This window comes from Poecile atricapillus, chromosome Z (assembly GCF_030490865.1).
Source record: "Poecile atricapillus isolate bPoeAtr1 chromosome Z, bPoeAtr1.hap1, whole genome shotgun sequence".
NCBI classification, from domain to species: Eukaryota; Metazoa; Chordata; class Aves; order Passeriformes; family Paridae; genus Poecile; species Poecile atricapillus.
This window is the reverse complement of record NC_081289.1, coordinates 15,739,993-15,758,659: the sequence shown is the minus strand read 5'-3', so window position 1 is coordinate 15,758,659 and position 18,667 is coordinate 15,739,993. Positions and strand designations below refer to the sequence as shown.

The 18,667-nt window shown below is 44.6% G+C and overlaps 1 protein-coding gene across 1 annotated transcript; it reads right to left on the bottom strand.

Moving 5' to 3' along the window:
* Window positions 1-1,041: 1,041 nt before the first annotated feature.
* On the bottom strand, window positions 1,042-17,343 carry LOC131573000 (NADH-cytochrome b5 reductase 3-like). The gene is made up of 9 exons (XM_058826494.1): window positions 17,217-17,343; window positions 13,626-13,757; window positions 11,422-11,494; window positions 8,557-8,663; window positions 7,632-7,761; window positions 6,663-6,746; window positions 6,453-6,538; window positions 4,067-4,166; window positions 1,042-3,049 (listed from the first exon to the last, which is right to left on the bottom strand). Exons 1-9 carry the CDS (start codon window positions 17,235-17,237, stop codon window positions 2,877-2,879), a joined length of 906 nt encoding a protein of 301 aa, XP_058682477.1. The 5' UTR covers window positions 17,238-17,343; the 3' UTR covers window positions 1,042-2,876.
* Window positions 17,344-18,667: the final 1,324 nt, after the last annotated feature.

Genomic DNA, 18,667 nt, shown 5'->3' with positions numbered 1-18,667 from the left:
ACACCTTTTATTCCAAACCTAACAGCCAACAAATAATTTCCTCTGACCTTCATTATCAGGATTTCACCAAGAGCTGGTGGATGCAAAATGATCCTCTCCTGCTCCCTGCTGGATTCCTGGAGCAGGGATTCTTTCCCTTTTTTCCCCGCCCCCTTTCAGACTTTGTTCCACAGCTTTTGCTTCCAATTCTTGGATCCTTTCCATCCAAGCTCCAGGAGCTCCCAGCAGTTCTACACCCTTGTTTCTCCCATCCTGATAATTTCTCCAGGAACAGATCTGTGCATTTCAATTTCCTTCTCTTTCTTCCAACAATTCCCACCAATCCAGACCTAAAGCTGACACAAGGAGCACTCAGTGCCCACAAATCCAAATCCAGACCTTGCCATCCTTATCCAGCAACTCTGAACACACAATCCTGGAAAATCTGCATTAATTCAAACCTTACATTTATGACACAACAAATACTTCAAAATGCCCAAGAAACATCCTGTTGCCTTCAACTCCCAGGGGTTTCTGCTTTGAACTCACGTGGATTTGGGGATCTCCCAAATTCAAATCCAAAGGATTTCCCTGAAAAAACCTGTGCAGTGCATGCTGGAATGTGTGATCCCGTGAATCCAGGGAGTGTTAAAAGCTTAGTCCAACCTGAGCCACCATAATTGCCAAGTATCCCCCAAACATTCTGTTATCTTGGGATAACAGAACCCTGGTACTGCATTTCTAATGTCAGAAAGACAGGAATTACTATATTATCTTCCTCCTTTTTAATGACCTGCTTTAATTAGTTATCAGCAGGGACCACTTTTAGCCAGCTGCAGATAAGTTTCACAGATTTATTGTTTTGATCATGATATCACCAAAACCTTAAGCTTGCTAAATTAACCCTGAAAAGCTTCAATGAACAAATCCTGAAGGCATTGGGGATTGGATATCTTGGATCTTATGGCCTTTCAAGACCATGTTGTGTTTACCCACTGATTTTGGTTTCAAGGGAAACTCCCAGTTAAGAATAATCAAAATATGAACCAGTTCTCATGAAACTCAGCTTTCCAAAACTTTATTCAGGATAAAAAAGGATGGGAATGACTTTGGCAAACACACTGATGGAAAAAAAAAAAAATCTATGCATATCCCACAGTGATACAGACCAGCAGTAAGACCACTTCTCTCATATTTCTGCTTTTTGCCTTCCAAAAAAGAGACTAAAACTTGAAAAATTGAGTAGTATTTAAACTTCGGAGCACAGTATTAAAGAACAAGTTTCAGAAGCACACATCAAAAATTCAAGACTTGAGGCAAATGTCAAATTAGTAAAATTAATAACAATATTATCTAGTTGATAATAGGAACCTAGTTGAGGTTCCTTAAATTAACTGCAGCATTTTTGACTTTTAATTCTTGCTGAAAAATGAACCTTTTAAATACACAGTACCCATTTGTGGTACGGGCACAAAAGAAAACACAGTGAGCTATAACCTCAAATTCCTACCCAATCTTTAAAAATTGCTATTGTACACTGACACCTGTAACTATCTCAGCACCCAAGTACTTCATACATGACTAAATGTCCTTTCAGTCACTCTGATGTCATCACCAGAACAAAGATTTTAGTTTCCTAGACTCCTTGCAGGACACCTCTAACCTCAGCAGAATCTCTGCTGGTCAGAAGCAGAAGGTTGCAGGCAGAAGATGCCTGCTGTGTCCTAAAAACTAGGTAAAAGGCTGCTGTAAAAAAAGGATATTAAGAAAAAAATAAAAATTAAAGCTGTAGTAAACAGCTTCTAGGAAACAGTTTTAGACTCAGTGAGACACTTGAATTTGCTGTCAGTTCTGTGATTTAAGGCTATTCCCGTGCATCCTTACCAAGCAAACCCTGGGGAGATTTGCTTGATCAAGACACGGAGGTGATCAGGTGCTACTGCACCCAGAGCAGGGCTGTCTGCCAAAACCCTCCTGGCAATGAAACCTGGGCTTCCTTCAGTCCAAATCCATCTCTGGGAAACAATTAACAAGAAAATCTCATCCAGTTATCACCCAGCATTTTTTTTCACTGCACAGGGCATGCAGAAGAACTGCGTTTGTACTCCCATTCCATCACACAGTACTTAGGAGTAAATACAAAATTAAGAAGTTTTTTTTAAGTATCCCATACATTATCAAGAAAAAATTCAAGGTACTTGTGGAACAGTACCCAAAGCCACCTTCTGAAGTTTCTTTCGTTGCCCAGGGATGAGAACTGCGACCAGATGGAAAAGTGTTTGCACTTAAGAGAGGTTATTCCAAAATACAAAGGAAACCCATTTTTTAATCACTGCCTACCTCTCTATTTTGATTAACGAGGCAGCTGCAACACCTTCAGTCATAAATGGTTAATTGGCATACTTCAACTCAACAAGCATCTTTAAACTGATGTTGCAAAGGTTATGGGTACAAGGCAAACACTCCTGGCCCTCAGAGCTCTGTAAGGATTACAATTTTGCATAAACAAGGTGAATAATCCAACACTTTTCATTGTTTTCATAGTTCATACTGAATAAAATCCTGGGTATGCACAGTGTTAGAAGTAGGATATTACTGCCACTTGATTACAGCACTAAGAAAAAGCATAAATGAGTGTGTGCTGCCCTGAACAGCTGCACTGTCCTCCCAGGACATGAGCACACAACACAGAGCACGAGGCATCACCACCTCTCTACACACAGGTTTAGCACAGTTATGTGTCTTACTTGCCAGAGAGCCTGAAAATATGAAGCATTTTTAATGTAAATGAATTTTCACATCGCTGTGCATCAGCCACCTCTGTAACTTTGTCCTGTTCCCCATTAAATGTTTTTTTTCCTTCCCTTCTACACAAGATCCCTGAATAACAGTCGTGTTTAGAAGGAGAACCTCATGTCCTTGGCATAGCCCAGTTTGTCCAGGTTGGGAATGCAAGCATACTGGATCATTGGAGGAGGTCCACACATGAGGATCAGAACATCGTTCTGAGGTGGGGGCAGGTGGTCTCTGATCATCTCTTGGTTCACAAATCCTTGGCTGTAATCCCAATCTGTTATAAAAAAATGAAAGTAGGGGAAGGGGAGTGATGTTAAAAGGAGGAAAAGAGAGATACAAATCACTTTAGAAAGGAGAAATCCTGCTGAAGAATTTGTTCCCAGCTGGAACACAGTGACAGTCGGTTTTACTGGGATTCAGGTTTAACCATCACATCTCCAGCTCTGGATGCAGAACAAACTTTTGCTGCTGATAACCCAAACTTTTGGGCACCATAAGACTGACACGTTTTTTTTTCTCAGTTTTGGTCAGATTTCATATATGATAGTGAAAGTCTGCAGAACAGTCTTGAGGAGGTCCAAGGAGGAACTTTTATCCCAACTGCTAAGCTCAGTTCACAATTTCCCCAAAAGAAAGAATGGCAATCAGAAATTACAGGAGAACACTAATTGCAGTGGATGATACATCAACAGACTGTGGGGAGGGCAAATCCCTTCCCTCAGCATACCAGAGGTGTATTCTTCACAAGGAAGAGGAGGCATATGGCTTTTCCTACTCTGCCCCAAACTCCCAGTGAATACAAGTGTGAATCTATCCTGATGTGGGTGGGCATGGAATGGTAAGGAAGGTAAACCATGAGGAATGTTTAGCCTTCTCTTCCTCAACCTTGTTCAGCAAGTTCAGGCAGGGATCTGTGCCTGTGAGCTACACAGTGCCTCTGGTACTGCAGCTGCCTCAGGGAGACTCCAAACACAAGGATAACATGTTATATTTATGTCTGTGGGGAAGGAGAAAAAAAGGTCACCCTCCACAGGAGACAATGGCAAATAATCAGGTGTAGCCATGGGAAGAACACTGCACTGACACTGGCCTGAGGTGAGCTTCGGAAACACTTCTCTGCTTACACCTGACCCTGTGTGCATCCCTGTGTGGAGAATGATGCTACTGGATGCAGACATTCACTAAGCAATAAATGAATCATGAAGCTCAGAAACACACATGACACAGCATGTCCCCTGGAAAGCACAATAATATTCAGGAGTTTCACATGAAGTGGCACTTCAGGTCTTACTTTCAGGTGCTGTGTCCAGCGTGTACCAACACTTGAAGCGACTGGGATTCTGAGCCTGGATCTCATCGAGCTCAGAACGTAACAGGATATCCTTCTCAGTCTGCAGGACAAGGAAAACAGTGATCACACCCTGCATGTGAGTGCAGCCCTCAGATGGCCACAGAGCAGCAGCTACTGCACAGCCCTGAGAGATGGAAGAGGTGATTCAACTCTGTTTTAAAGACTGAAGAGACCAAACCCAAGTTATTTCCACATCTAGCCTGTGGCAGAGCTAATAAAAGGCTCATAACTTTCCCAAATCCTGACCACGCAATGCCTTCCCTCCACAAATAAAACAAAGCAGAACCATCACTTAATCAGGGAATCAGAAGAATAAAGCCCTTTTTAGCACTATTACATCAAAAAACTAACTATGACTGCACAGAAATATCTCCCTACCCCTTCATACTGTGCCATCCAGACAGAGAAATACCAGGTTTTTCACCTTTGCCAATTTGAGTATCATGAGCACTGCCATATGGAGACTGTTTGGTTTTTAAAAAGCATGGGGAACAAACAACCAAAAGGGTATCAAGTTCTAGTTGGAACAATAAACATTACTTAGGGTATCAAGTTCAGCTCCTCCCTGATGTAGCATGACTGAAGGCCAAAGGAAAGCCTTATTTCCCCAAGAGCAGCTGCAGCCTGGGCAGGAAGGAAAAGGGTAGGGACAGAAAGTGCTGCCATCGCCTGCAGGCACAGTAATTTGGCATGGAGGTCGCCTCCAAGTCTGTAACTGTGGGGATAAGGAGGAATGTGCAGCAGCTACTCCAGAGAAGGTGTTGTTCCTGGATCTGCAGCTGTGGGTGCTCAAGAAAAACTCCTGCTGGCTTGGGTCAACTCAAAGTGTGCCAGCCAGAAGCACAGTAGGAGCCCATGTACGCTGTTGTAAATACTTTAAAATATTTTTCAAAACTGCTTTCTATTTGTGGAGTTACTGCGTCCCCTCTTTAAAGCCAGGGGCTGATGTTTCCATAGGCTGTGGCTAGCAGGCAGGGAACTGTTTCCCAGGCCCTCCTTCCTAGCTGCAGTGGGTTTCCCATGCTACTAAAGCAGCTACAGCCCTGTGTTAGCCATTCTGAATAATTCCTAGCAAATCCTGGCCCTCCTGTGCTGATACCACTGCACTTAATGCCAAATCCAAGGGCTTGAGCCAGCAGCAGAGAGCACTGGCAGGGCTCCTCAGAACAGGGAACCTCAGTACATGGATCATAGCTCCTGGGCTGAAAAACCTCAGGTTATAACTCAGGTAATCACAGAACTGCCTGGGTTGGAAGGAACCTTAAAGCCTTTCCAGTTCTATCCCTCAGGTTGCTCCAAGCCCCATCCAGTATGGACACTTCCAGGGATGGGGCAGCCAGAGCTTCTCTGGGCAACCTGGGCCAGGGCCTCACCCCTGTCACAGGGAACAATTCCTTCCTCATATCCAATCTAAACCTACTCCTGTCAGTGTGAAGTCATTCCCCCTTGTCCTGTCACTTCAGGCCCTTGTCAAGAGCCTCTCTCCATCTTTTCTGTAGGCCTAGATACGGCCTACAAATTAAATGAGCACACACTGAATATGAGAAGAAAAGTAGAGAAGAGCCTAAAGAAGCTAAAAACCACAAGCATGAAGTGAAGCTCACCACAAATAATGACTCATAATCCAGACACAAATGTTCATTAGAGGGAGAACTTAAAAAGCAGAAAGATTCACAGCGGAAGACCATCAGGTGCCCAGCAGCACACCAACATTTGGGCTATCCAAGAAATCTCTCTTGCAAAGATTCCATGGATGAGAGAGCTTCCCTCTGGCCAGCATTCAGGATGCCACACCTCAAGGAGCAAGAGAAGCACGTAAAAAACTGACAGAGGGTACGGAAGTGAAAGCAGACAGCCAAGAAGAATCATAGCTCTGTAACTGAGGGACCTGCTGGGGGACCACAGTTAGTTTTAGTCTCAACCAAGATGTCCTCAGACAGAAAGATTGCACAGACAAACACTGCTGCAAAGCTGGGGAGTTAAAATTGCTGAAAGAGACAAATGTCCACCCCTTTCATGCTTCCACCAAGAAAGACGGCTCTGAAAGTCTGCCCAAACAATTAACAACTTGCACAAAGGAATGCAGAGCTTTAACATTCATAAACTGGATTAGAAACAGAGCAATGAGTCACAGGAAGGCAAACATTAGCAAACATTTCTGTAGTAATGCTAAAACCTCAATTTGTCACAGTGCTTTTATAGGGGAGGTTTCCAACATTTCAGTTCACTTCTCCCCTCAGGGTTTGTATCTCTGTCATTTTTTTTGCTGAGAGGAGTCCTACTAGGTAAGTAAAACACTACAAACAGAAAAAAAGGACAGAATTACCTGATTAGCAAACAGCAGCTGGCAAGTGGTGGGGTCATCTTTGTCCTTTATAATTGCACGAATAATCTGCAGCATCGGTGTTATCCCTGGAAGAGAGAGGCAGGTCCGTGATGTGAGGATGGGGAGTAAATAAGGGACAAGTGGGAAAATGTGAGCCATATGCATCTACCAGCTGTCAGAAAGCACAGATGAATCTTTACTGGTACCTACCAGTCCCGCCTGCAATCATCCCCACGTATTTCACTGTCTTGGTAACTGGTTCAGCTTTCTTTTCTGGCCGAATATCAAACTTGCCTGAAGAGAGAAAGATATGGGAAACACTGAAGCAAGCAGGAAACACCTCCTGTTATCCCTTTCCAGCACATCCTGCTAAATTAACTTAGTTTCAGCCCTGTCACCCCTCTCTCCCAGAGAACAGAAAAGGTGAAGATGTCCTGAACTATAGCAATCCTGAAAGATAATTTTAAGATGTGAGGTGGTAACACCAGACACTGATATGGGTTATGACTTATCCCTGACCACAGCCTACATACACTCCACCTGTATTTCAATTTGCTCACATCCTATACCCCCAGTGATATACACAAGCCAAGATTCTGGAAACAGTTGGACATTAAGGAATCACTCTGCTCTGAGAGTTTATTTCCCCTGAGCAGATTATTTTAAGGGAAAACATAAAATATTCAGCATAGTGGGGTTTTTTAAATTTTTCTCTTTTTGAACTGATTAGCCCATTTCAGCCAAACACAACAGAGTCTGAAACTCCCCAAAATGTTGTGTTGTATTCACAGCTCTCTTCAGCCACGATAACATGAATGCTACATACAAAGCTCTGAAAAAACACGCGTCAGAGTTCTGCTTCACACAAAACTGCCAGAAGGTTTTTGTGACGCATTTGTGGCTGCATTATACTAACATGAGGTATTTTACATTGACATAAAAGTAATGCCTACTCATAAAGTTCATTTTTACTTGGGAAATCAGCAGTGGACAGTGCAAATACCCAGTGTTTTTGTCAGTGTATGAACTATGTCCATATAAGCATGGAAAAAACCCATGCCTTACTTGAGAACAGCGTCAATAAAAAGCACTTCTATAGTAATAAGACCTATTTCCTATACTGTTCTATCTATCTGTTCTATCTGTATGTATCTGTTCTATCTTCCAAACTGGTCTTGCCTTTTCCTTTGTACACAAGGAGGCCACTTGGTCCTCTGAAGTCAATGGTGTCCCCTATTTTCAGGCTGTCCAAGTATTGAGACATCTTTCCCCCATCAGGAAACTTGGGATGGACACCTCTGAAGTAGACCTGTTAAGAACAAAAATGAAGTAGTTCAATCTCACAGCTCAGAGAAGGCTATGTGCCCTTCAAATTTTTAGGTACAAATATTCCTCATGCAAAGAACACAATTACTCCATAAAGAAATGCAATGTCTGACTGACAAAAGATCAAAATGCCACTCCTGCCACAATTTTTGGACAAAGACCAGTGATTTCTCCACTGTAGTTCTGCAACACAGAAAATATTCAGATAACAGATAATAATCAACACAATTTATACCCAAGTTAAAAAGGTAGAAAAATAAAGGAAAAACCCAAACCACTGCGATTCCAAACTTCTAAGCAAAATTCTAAGAGGAAATCCAGTGCAGATATTAATATTTCAAATTCCTAACATCTTTAAATGATAGGTAGTCTAGCTACTGAGAGGCAAAATGAGACTACGTTATCACAAGTTAAGATTACATTCTTACCAATTACATCAATCATTCCCACTGCCTGGATCAGTAATGATACTGATCACCACTCTCAGTGATCATGATGACCAAAAATTCCATTAGCTTCGGAGGCAGCTGCCCATTCAGTCAAGGTTAATTCCTTATTCCAGAAAGATTAAAAAGCATATGAACATCTACACAGAGGGTGGAAAATGACGCAGCATCTCATGAGACACCCTCACTAAAGAAGTGCCTGCAAAATGCCATGTGGACTGTAGGTAATGGCACATTCCTGAAGAGAAGCCAGCACACCAAATTTAACATAAAGGCACTGCAAAGGTGGCTCAGAAGCTGCCCAGCCTGAGAAGGGAGCATGACATTCTCACCTTGACAACAAGATCCACAAAGCCCTTGTCATCATCACTGGAAACTGGAGTGTAAGGTCTCACAACCAGAGCTCCATCAATCCGTGCAGACAGGTAGATGTGCTGCCCTGTTGCAGGGAAAAAAAAAAACCCAAAACCTAGTTTTCTTTCAAAATATTTTTCTTTCGGTGGATGTGCCGAGTTGGTATGGACTGAAATGCAGCCTCAAAGCTCTAACTACCTTATTTTGGGGCATCACTTCTTCCTTTCTTATTTTCCTGACACTGCAACACCTTGCCAGAGTTGCTAGCCATGCAGAGATCTACCTGGAAGGACAGACAACTCCACTGCTAATTCTGTGTGTCAATCATAACTTCATACATTTACATTTACCAAAGCCTGAACTGTACCTGAGATCTTTCAAAACGTGGGATTTGTCTCTCCCAAACAGACAAATAAAAGGGACACAGGAGGGGAAAACTGTCCAATGCTGTTCACACATCTTTATTAATGTATTAGTTGTAAACTGCCACAGTTTAGTTAAAACTGAGTTTGTAATTGTTCTTGCTTTGACCACAGATCCCTCATGTCTTCCAGGAGCTCTCCAGCTACCTTTGATAAGGCTGCCTAGACACAAAGGACTTTTCTAACCCTGCCATTCCTCCAGCTTAACATGTGAATGCAGCGATCATGTTTCCATCTGTCACATATCCATCCTCTGAGCTCTCTACAACCATTTCTCTTCTCAATGTCTACATATTTTTTTTTCTGAAAAAACAAGAAAAGAACTAACTTCTATGGAAGGTTTTCCTATGGAATTCCAGCATTCTGAAGACCCCCAACTGAAGATTAACCAGGAGGGGAAGGAGAGATTTTGAGTTTTGTTCGTTTTATCACCATTAGGTCAATGGAACAAAGCATCTCCAATGACAGCGCAGCTCCTCTGCTGGGACCAAAAAGAGGGAATTTTACCAGGAGCTGGTTTGCAAATTATCATAATGACCATATTACATTAGCTCCAGAAGCAGCTGACCCTTCAGGCATGGTTAATTCCCTACTTCAGAAGGAACTGAAGGTGAAGGAAGGCTAGGTGAAGGAAGATGTGCTGCCTGGTGACTTGGGGAATGAGCAACCATAACTCACCTGCAGTTGTACACGGATGTCATATTCCAGTAACCCTCCCAGCAAAGCCTGTAGACATCTTGCTAGGACAGACCAGGAGGGAGCTGCAGCAGGGAGCTCCTGTTCCTCCTCTAGGGCAGAAGTGGCTGCAGGCACAGACCCACAGACCCTTGGTGACCACTGCAGACTGTCAGCCTAGACAGTGGGGCTGCTACTGGGGCCCACCTCACAAGAACTGGCACAAAGCAGAAAAGGTGCCCCTCCCAGAGAGAAAATGTGCCTTAGACCGTCACCTGTTAGAGCTTTACCCCACCCTGACAGGACATAAGTTGGCAGCCTCTGCATGGTGCCACATACAACCATCTCCCTCAGAATTAAGCTTTCAGTGTTTTAGGTGATATAAAGCAAATGCTGGCGCTGGACTAAACAGCATCTGCCACCCAACTGCAGTTCTGCTGTTCCCAGCTGCTTTTCCATCCTCTGCAGCTTTCAGCTCTCTCTGCTTCCCCAGACTCACTCTGCAAACCATTCCTCAATGTCCATTTTGGGTAAGCCAGGGAAAGGAGCTTTGCTTTCATGGCTACTAAAAAGATCAATAGTGTGGGAATTCCAAGCACAGAAAGCTCTCAAGATCTTCTAAATGCAAGCTCAGACATAGACATGAACACAGGGTCTGATTTAAGACCTTGGAGAAGGCTTCCAGATTTAGAATCGTAAGCAAGAATGTGGGTTCAGATAGAAAAGACATTAAGCTTAGTGGAAAATTTTAAGGTTTTAAAGTTAAGATATATAAGCAGTTATAAAGATAATAAGAAACTTAAGGTATAACAAGTAGTCTTGTGTGTCATTATGATTGGCTAAAAAAGTCTGCACTGCAGCAAAGAAGTATAAAACAAAATAATTACCAATTGCTGTGAGAGTAGAAACATTCTTTTGTGGCTTTAGTTTAGTTTATTGGCTAATTAACCTTTAAAGGACCCTGTAACCTGTGGTCTTGTGACCACTGACTAAGAATACCTGGTGAATAAGGAAAAGACACACTTACTCCTTCATGAGACCATAAAAGAAGAATAAATCATGCTTTGAAAAGTCTTTAAGTGGTCCCATCTCTCTCTCAAATCCCGATACAAGAGATTTTTAACACCCCAAACAAGAGGAACTTAACACCTGAAAAAGGGTTTACAACAACCACAAAGCACAGGAGCCAGGGATCAGTGCAACAGCTTGTTAAAGCAGAAGTCCTATTAAACACAAATCACAATTAAATGCTCTTTATACAAGCAGGAGGAAACAATGGCACTAAGCTGTTATGGAAGGCACCACACCACGTGGCAGGGCCTTTGGAAACAGCTACCCCTGGGTGATTCAAAAGCTCCACGAAATTCAGAAGTAAGTAGATCATCTGGTAAACCGCATGAGTTAGAGAAGTGGATGAGAGTGGTGCCTCAGGGCATGGAAAGGGACTGCAGGGATTCAGCCCCACAGGAATAACACATGCTGGAAAGCTGAGACTGGAAAAGTACAAGTGAAGACCTGTGTTTGTTCTTACTCTCTCCACAGAAACAAGCTGGATGTTCACTCACATACACTGCACTTCAGAGCCTGCAGACTACTCACAGCAAGGATAATCTTGCAGAGCTCTCAGTAACAGCTCCAGCCACATGAGCAGTATTCCAAATTCAAAACATAAGGAAAACGCCCCAACAAAATCTCTTATAGTATAATTAATGCAAGCAACACTTGGATCCTTCACAAGGAACATACCTAGAGGGAGACCCAGAACGTGCTCCATGGAAGGGAGAGCAAATCGAAATCTCCTTGTGTCATGACTAACTTCCTGAAAGAGGAAAATCAAAAGAAGTCACCTCTGTTGCTGGGATTTAATGATTGCGATTTATGTCTAAAACAAGACAAGTCTGGCATCCAGTGAGATTAAGAATTAATGACACTTAATGATACTTGTGTGCAGATTAAGACTAAGTGATAACTTTCCAAATATTATGGATATTTACACTGCCTTCTGTGCGAAGGCCACAAGATAAAAATTAATTAGCTCTTCAATTCTCATTTCAAGTTTAAATATGCAGCAGTTCAAGGCCAAAGTACTCTGATTTTCATCTCTCAAAATCAGATTAATTAATCATTTCAGTGGAAGTAGCAACCTGGTTCCTTTTGCTATGGTAAGGTCCTTAAAAGTATTTTCCCTGTAAAAACTGAATTAATCCATAAATGAAATTGAAAAGAGCAGTATTTAGATATGAACAAAATTATGACAATATACGCAGCCCTGCTGGGATAATTAGTCTAATCTTTATTAAGAAAGTCACACCTTGAATAAAATTTTGGCAATAAGTAATTAAATATTATTTCTTATGTAAGTTTTATGTTTGAAAAATCAGGTCACATTCATGGGAACAAAAAACACAACAAAAACAAAAACCAAAAAACAGCATACAGCTTAATGCCTCATCCAGTGACTTTCTGTTTTTAAGGGTTTTGTAACCCTTATTTTGTTTGCTTAACTGTTTTTAAAGTAACCAATGGAGATTAATTTCTTCCTCACAGTTTGTCTCATCTTTCCTTACTATGGTCATACAGATGAAATTTTCTTCACAGTACCTTATTTTAAGGCAAATTCTGAAGGAGAAGGGAACTGATTGGCAGCCTCAAAAGGGCTTCTCTGTACTTATGTGTACTCAGGAGCAGTAACTGCCACTGAAAATTCCTTCAGAAAGACAACTAATGTGGACTTCACACTGCTGCTCTCACTCTGACTGCTGCTGTTTCTGTATGGAAATTTCAGCACTGTATTGAAATAATCACTGGATTTTGCCAATAATGCTGCATGCAGAAAGAACAAAGCTCTGAATTCCCACTTAATCATCAATTAAAGTTGAGGAGACTAAACACAAGTATTGGAAGGCCACAATGAGGTCACCCCAAAGCCTTCTCTTCTCCAGCCTGAACAATTCCAATTCCCTTAGCCTTTCCTGACCTCATGAGAAGTAAGAAGACTATAGTAACAGTGTGGTTGCAGTGCACCTGGGAAATAAAATCAGCAATGCAGCACAGCCCAAGCCACAGGGAAGCTTCCAGTTCCCAAAAGCCCAGGGCTCAAAATGATAGTATTTTTTTTTTTTTGTTTCCTTTGACAGAACCAGTGAAAGCCAAGCTATCAGTACACCCTCTAAACCTCAAACGAAGCTCTGTTCCAGTCCAAAGTCTTCTGATAAATTCCTGAATGGCTCATAGCTTTAAAAAGTCAACACTAAAAATATCCTCAGGTGTGTCATTACACCTGAAAAGCCAAGATTTCTCTCTCATGGTTTTGATGGTGGGTTTATCCAAGGGAAATCCTGACTTTGCAACTTTGGTGGCTTTGGTGGCACTTCCCACAAGCTTAGTTACCAATTTCTGATGGCAAGATCCACCCCTGAAAGCATTATGACTTTCCTCTGGTATACCACTTAAGCAAGAATTTAATTTTGTATCAGGAGGCTTTACTTATAACAGAGGGAAAGAGGAGCTGAGACAGCTCAGGTGCTGTGAGGACTGCATGACTTGAACACCTTTCTTCCTGTAACACGTTACAGTACATCAATCCAGTAACAGGAACCAGTGTCAAAATAGTTCTGACAGCTGCTGTTCAATGCCACTGACCATGAAAAAGCTGCCTGCTCTGCCTGACAGCAGGACTTGTGTCCCTTAGCCCAGCCAGTGGTGCACAGTTTGGGAATTTCTGCTGATGTGCTCCACAGCATGAGACACCTGTGACCGATCATTTCTAAGCAGCATTCTCCACTCTAAACTGTTTGGAAACAAGCTGCTTGCAGAACTGCAGAACTGAGTTTTATCACACAAAGAGCTTTTATAAAGAAGTCCTTTCCTCATCACCAAAGCCTTCAGAAGCTGTAAGCATTTCACAGCACCCATGGAAAGGTCATGCTCAGCACTGCATGTGCACCTACCTCCTTATCAATCAGCCTCAGTGCATACTTCACTTCTGGGTCCTTCAGGGTGATTGCAGGCTGGGGATTCCTGAAAAGCCTCATGAAGGTGGTGTAGATCAGCCATATTGGGTATGTCACAACCTGACGCAACTGCAGCAGGACAGAAACACATGTACAGAATGAGAGAGTTGTTTGGGTGACAAGGAACAGGGTACCATGCCATGGCAATTTAACCAGCAAAAAGAACGTGTTTATTTGAGCAGGAAGAGGAAGCATTACTTAAAAAATAGTAATAATAATAAAAAAACATCCCAAATACACAGATTTGCCTCATGAAGACTTGGCATCACTCCTGTGTTGAGGCACTTGCACACCAGCACGGGGTTGCCACACTGGCTGCTGGACAAAGTGAGACTGTCACAGCTCCACATCCCCAAGTACCCTGATAGAGAGGCTGAATCCCCATCTCCAGCAGGCACACAGACATGTCACACATGCGTCCAAATACACACAGAATCACAGAATGTCCCGAGCTGGGAGGGGCCCATCAGGATCATCCAGTCCAGCCCCTGGCCCTGTGCAGGACACCCCAACAATCCCACCCTATGTCTGAGAATGTTGTCCAAATGTTCCTTGCACTCTGTCAGGCTTGGGGCTGTGAGGATTCCCTGGAGAGTTCCAGTGCCCAACCACCCTTTGGGGGAACGACCTTTTCCTGATATTTGACCTAACCATGTGGCTGGGCACACTGACCAACACAGCCAGCCACACACAAACAGCACCAATGGGCTCATCCTGTTCCCCTCTGCACCGATCAGGATGAAGGTCCATGAGTGGGAATTCCATACACACACGTGTAGGAGGTGGATTCCCCACAAGCTGGCTTTGCCCTGGCAGAGTGTGCCCATTCTCCAGGCTCCCCAGCTGCTGCCATCTCGACACAGAGGCCACTGTTGCACAGACCAGTTCACAGGCCACCCCACGTGCTGCAGACACCCCATCATTTGAGGTCTCACACTTGAGCCCATACTCTCTCTGGCAGCTGAGCAGGGCTTTGCCAGCCATGCCACGCTGCTGCCGGGTGCTGGCAGCACACACACACCCTCCAGCTCCAGAGTCTGGGTGCAGGCACTGGTGCTTCCACCACCACACAAACCTGTGCCTGCAGAGCAGCATCCCTTCCCTGGGAAATCAGCTAAGCTGCAGGACACAGCCAAGGGACAGCCCTTCTTGTCCCTTTACCATCGTTTTCCCCACATCTGAAGCCCTATAAGACAGGAACAGATTATGCTCTTGACACCACACCACCCTCTTTGCACTGGGGCAGGAGAATAAACAACTACTTACAAAAATCCTCTTTGACTCAATACTTTATTACTTAACACTGCAACAGAGGAGAGGGGAAAAGCATGACTATAGCAAAAAAAAAAAAAAAAAAATTACCTCAAAGTTCTGCCTGCTTAGCTTTCACTTTCATTTTATTTTAAAGGGACCTGAACAGTATTTTAGAATGTGACAGTCCCTCAAGGAGGCTAAAAAAGCTTCCTACATTATTAATAATAAAACTGTGGGACAGCATAAATTCTTTCTTAAAATGCTACTGTACAGGTTTAAAACGTATCATCACTGTGTACAGCCTGAGGGCACACACCATGCTGTATACACACTGCATTTTTCACTTTTATTTGGGAATACTGAAAAAGCTCCATACAGGTTGTTTCGGAAGAAGTTGAAGTTGACAGGAAGATCATTCCTTAACTCTCGTAGATCCACCAGATTACTGCAGCTCTGGGAAAAACTTTTGTTATTGAGTCACAAAAAAAGGGCAGAGGGAGGGAAGTTGTTCAAGGTGACAGAGCAGCAATTAAACTCCTTAATGAGAAGTTAACATGCAAGTGAGGTCTGGTGGCAATAGCAAGCTGACTTTGCAGCAGGTGTTTCACATGAGACATTAATAAGTTAAAACGGTTTCATTTCCAAATGTGGCTATCTAAACTGAACAAAAAAATACTGCTGCTGTTGTCAGGCAATGACAAATAGTTTTAACACAGCGTAAACCTCACGGAAAACGACTTGTTAATCATGGTCAATTAGTGCAAAAGTCTCATGGGATTTGGCCTGGAAAGAAACAGCACACCCAATACTTCACAAAGATATGTTAGTCTCTTACTCACATCTGTCACCAGGTGGGCAGAAAAAAGGGGAAGAACTGAAGGCTGAATGATGACAAAAAGTCATGCTTGCTAAGAAAAGCATTCTCTGGGTCAAAAGTGGCCTATATACTCTCAACACAGGGCAGATAAAGACATTAATGAAGGTAACTGCACAGCTTCAGGCCTCCAGCAGCAGAGAGCAACAGGCTGACCACAAGGCCTAGGAATCACTAAATGGGGACCTTGTGACTCATGATTTCCAGCTGCACAAATCTTTGCAAACAGACAAGGCAGAATTAGTAACTGAGCAGGAATTTTTATTAATGGAAAGAGGCCTCTGTGTGATAACAAAGAGAAAAGCCATGGAGACTGCGCTGCCAGGGTGTGGTGAGCACAGCACAGTCCAACACACAAGCTCCCAGCTCGACACCCCAGCACTGCCCTGCCCTAACACAAACCAAATCCTGCTTTTGCATGAGAAACCTTGTACTCTCAGCTTCAAAAACCCTGCTTTTGAAGTAATCTCAGCTAAACATTCTTCTCATCTGTTTCAGAAACCAATGAGAGGATAACGGGATTGCTTCACTTCTGCAGCTTCAGTCTCATCTCCTCCGTCCAATGCACCTTATGAGAAGCTGCTCCCAAACGAACACAGTTGAATCCAGCTCCATCCTGCCCCTTTCCCAAACCCAGAGAAAGAAATGCTTGAGCACAGGAGCAAAGAGCCGTAACAGGCAGCTGAGAAAAGAGGGTACTGATGCGTGGCAGAGATGACAGCGCTGCAGACCCACTGCTCAGCAAGCATGATTACAGAATCGTGGAATGGTTTGTGTTGCAAATAACTTATAGATCATCACGTTCTAACACCGAGGGCAGTGACACCTTTCCAGGTTGCTCCAAGCCCCATCCAACCTGGCATTGGACGCTTCCAGGGATGGGGCAGCCACAGCTTCTCTGGGCACCCTGTGCCAGGGCCTCATCACGCTCACAGGGAGCAATTTCTTCCTCATATCCACTCTAAACCTACGTTTCTATAGTCTGAAATTATCCCGACGGAGGAAAACACTACAAGCGTTCAGATACCCCGGAAATAACAACAACAATAAGAAGAAGAGGTATCCGCGGAGCTGGGAGGGCAGAACTCCCCGGCCAGGCAGGCAACACAGGCACCAACACCGCCTCGGGCGCCGCGGCCGCGGGACGGCCCCGGAGCCTCCGCAGCGGGACCGCGCGGTGCCCGGGCGGCGGGAGGCCGCGGGAACACGCCGGGACACCCCGGGACACCGCCGCGGGAACACGCCGGGACACCCCGGGACACCGCCGCGGGAACACGCCGGGACACCCCGGGACACCGCCGCGGGAACACGCCGGGACACCGCCACGCCCCGGAGCGCTGCGGGCGGAGCCGGGGTTGGGCAGGAAGGGACCCCAATCCCGGCCGCCCGCCGGCACTCACCACGCTGAGCCGTGCCCCCATCGCTGCCCCGGCACACCGCGGGCACCGCCCCGGCACGTCACACACCGCGATGAACCGCGCCTGTCCCGCTCCGCCCCGTGACGTCAAGCGCAGCGCTGAGCTGAGTCCCGCCCCGTCGCGTGACGCCACACATCGCGCCAAACTACACCCGTCCCGCTCCGCCCTATGACGTCACACGTCGCGCTGGGCTGTGCCCCGCCCCGGCGCGTGACGTCAGCCCCGCCATGGCCCCGGCGTTGTTCCGGGGTGTCCCCGGGTACCCCGCGCTGTGTGAGCGGGGCGCGCCCCGAGCGCCCTTCTGTGCTTAATGAACTGCCTGAATAATCACAGACTGCTTTGGGTTCGAAGGGATTTTAAAGATCATCCAGTCGCACCCTTCCTGCCATGTTGAGGGACACCTTCCACTATCCAAGCCTGCTCAGAGCCACATCCAGCCTGTTTCTGGACAATGCCAGGGATGGGGCAGCCACAGCTTCTCTGGGCAACCTGTGCCAGGGCCTCAGCACTGTCACAGGGAACAATTTGTTAATATGCAGTCTAAAGCCACTTTGTGTCAGTGTGAAGCCATTCCCTTGTCCTGTCACTCCAGGCCCTTGTCAAGAGTCTCTCTCCATCCTTCCTGTGGGTTCCCTTCAGGCACTGGAAGGCCCCCCCTAAGCTTCTCTTCTCCAGGTTGAACAATCCCAATTCCCTCAGTTTTAAGGATTCCTTAATGGCAATGTTCATCCAAAAAGCTGAGCTGTGCAATAAGGTAACAATGTTTGAGCCAGGCTCCCTTAAATTTTGGTTTACACCAATGTGTGCAAATTAGTGACTAATAACCACATGTATCTTTGTGTCTAGTGTGAAACACTTCAAATATCTTTAATTAATATGTCTTCAGTGATTCATAGACAGTTTCTCCTTAGAAAATCAAGAAAGATGTATGTTTGGCAGTCCCAAAAATAAAATAATAAAAAAAGTCCTCCCTTGTCCTCTAAGCTCACACAGAGGTACTAAGCCCCCTGTGTGCCCAAGCAGATGTTTTATTTCAGCCTCATGGTTTGCTGAGTGTGCAGGTGGCTCATCTGGCTGTGAGAACACACCGTAAGTCAATCACGATTTACTTATTCAACTTGGGAATTAGCACTGGTAAGTGAAAGAATATTAACAGACCAACCTAATGGTAAGAAGGTTGTGTCCAGGTATGCACATTTAGCTGCAGGGATGGAGTTATTTATTCCTGGCGTTTCTATGACAGGAACATACCTGGCTCTGTAATCCTCATCGTTTTCTCTTTCAGGATGACAGCTGCTGCACCAGAAACTCCCCAGTAATCGTAAAGATTGTAACACCACTGGCTACAGAGAAGGACTCTGGGACTGAGAGGCTGAGCCTTAGGAAAAGGGAGGTAACTGAGACAGGCACAGGGATCCTGGAGTTTGGTGGGA

What these genes read in the sequence shown, in the direction of transcription:
- LOC131573000 (XM_058826494.1), bottom strand. Translation starts at nt 17,237, where the DNA reads ATGGGGGCACGGCTCAGCGTG. An exon ending in TGGGGGCACGGCTCAGCGTG is followed by an intron (nt 13,758 to 17,216) that starts GTGAGTGCCGGC and finishes GTCCTGCTGCAG; the next exon opens with TTGCGTCAGGTTGTGACATA. An exon ending in CGTTCTGGGTCTCCCTCTAG is followed by an intron (nt 8,664 to 11,421) that starts GTATGTTCCTTG and finishes TCCCTGCAACAG; the next exon opens with GGCAGCACATCTACCTGTCT.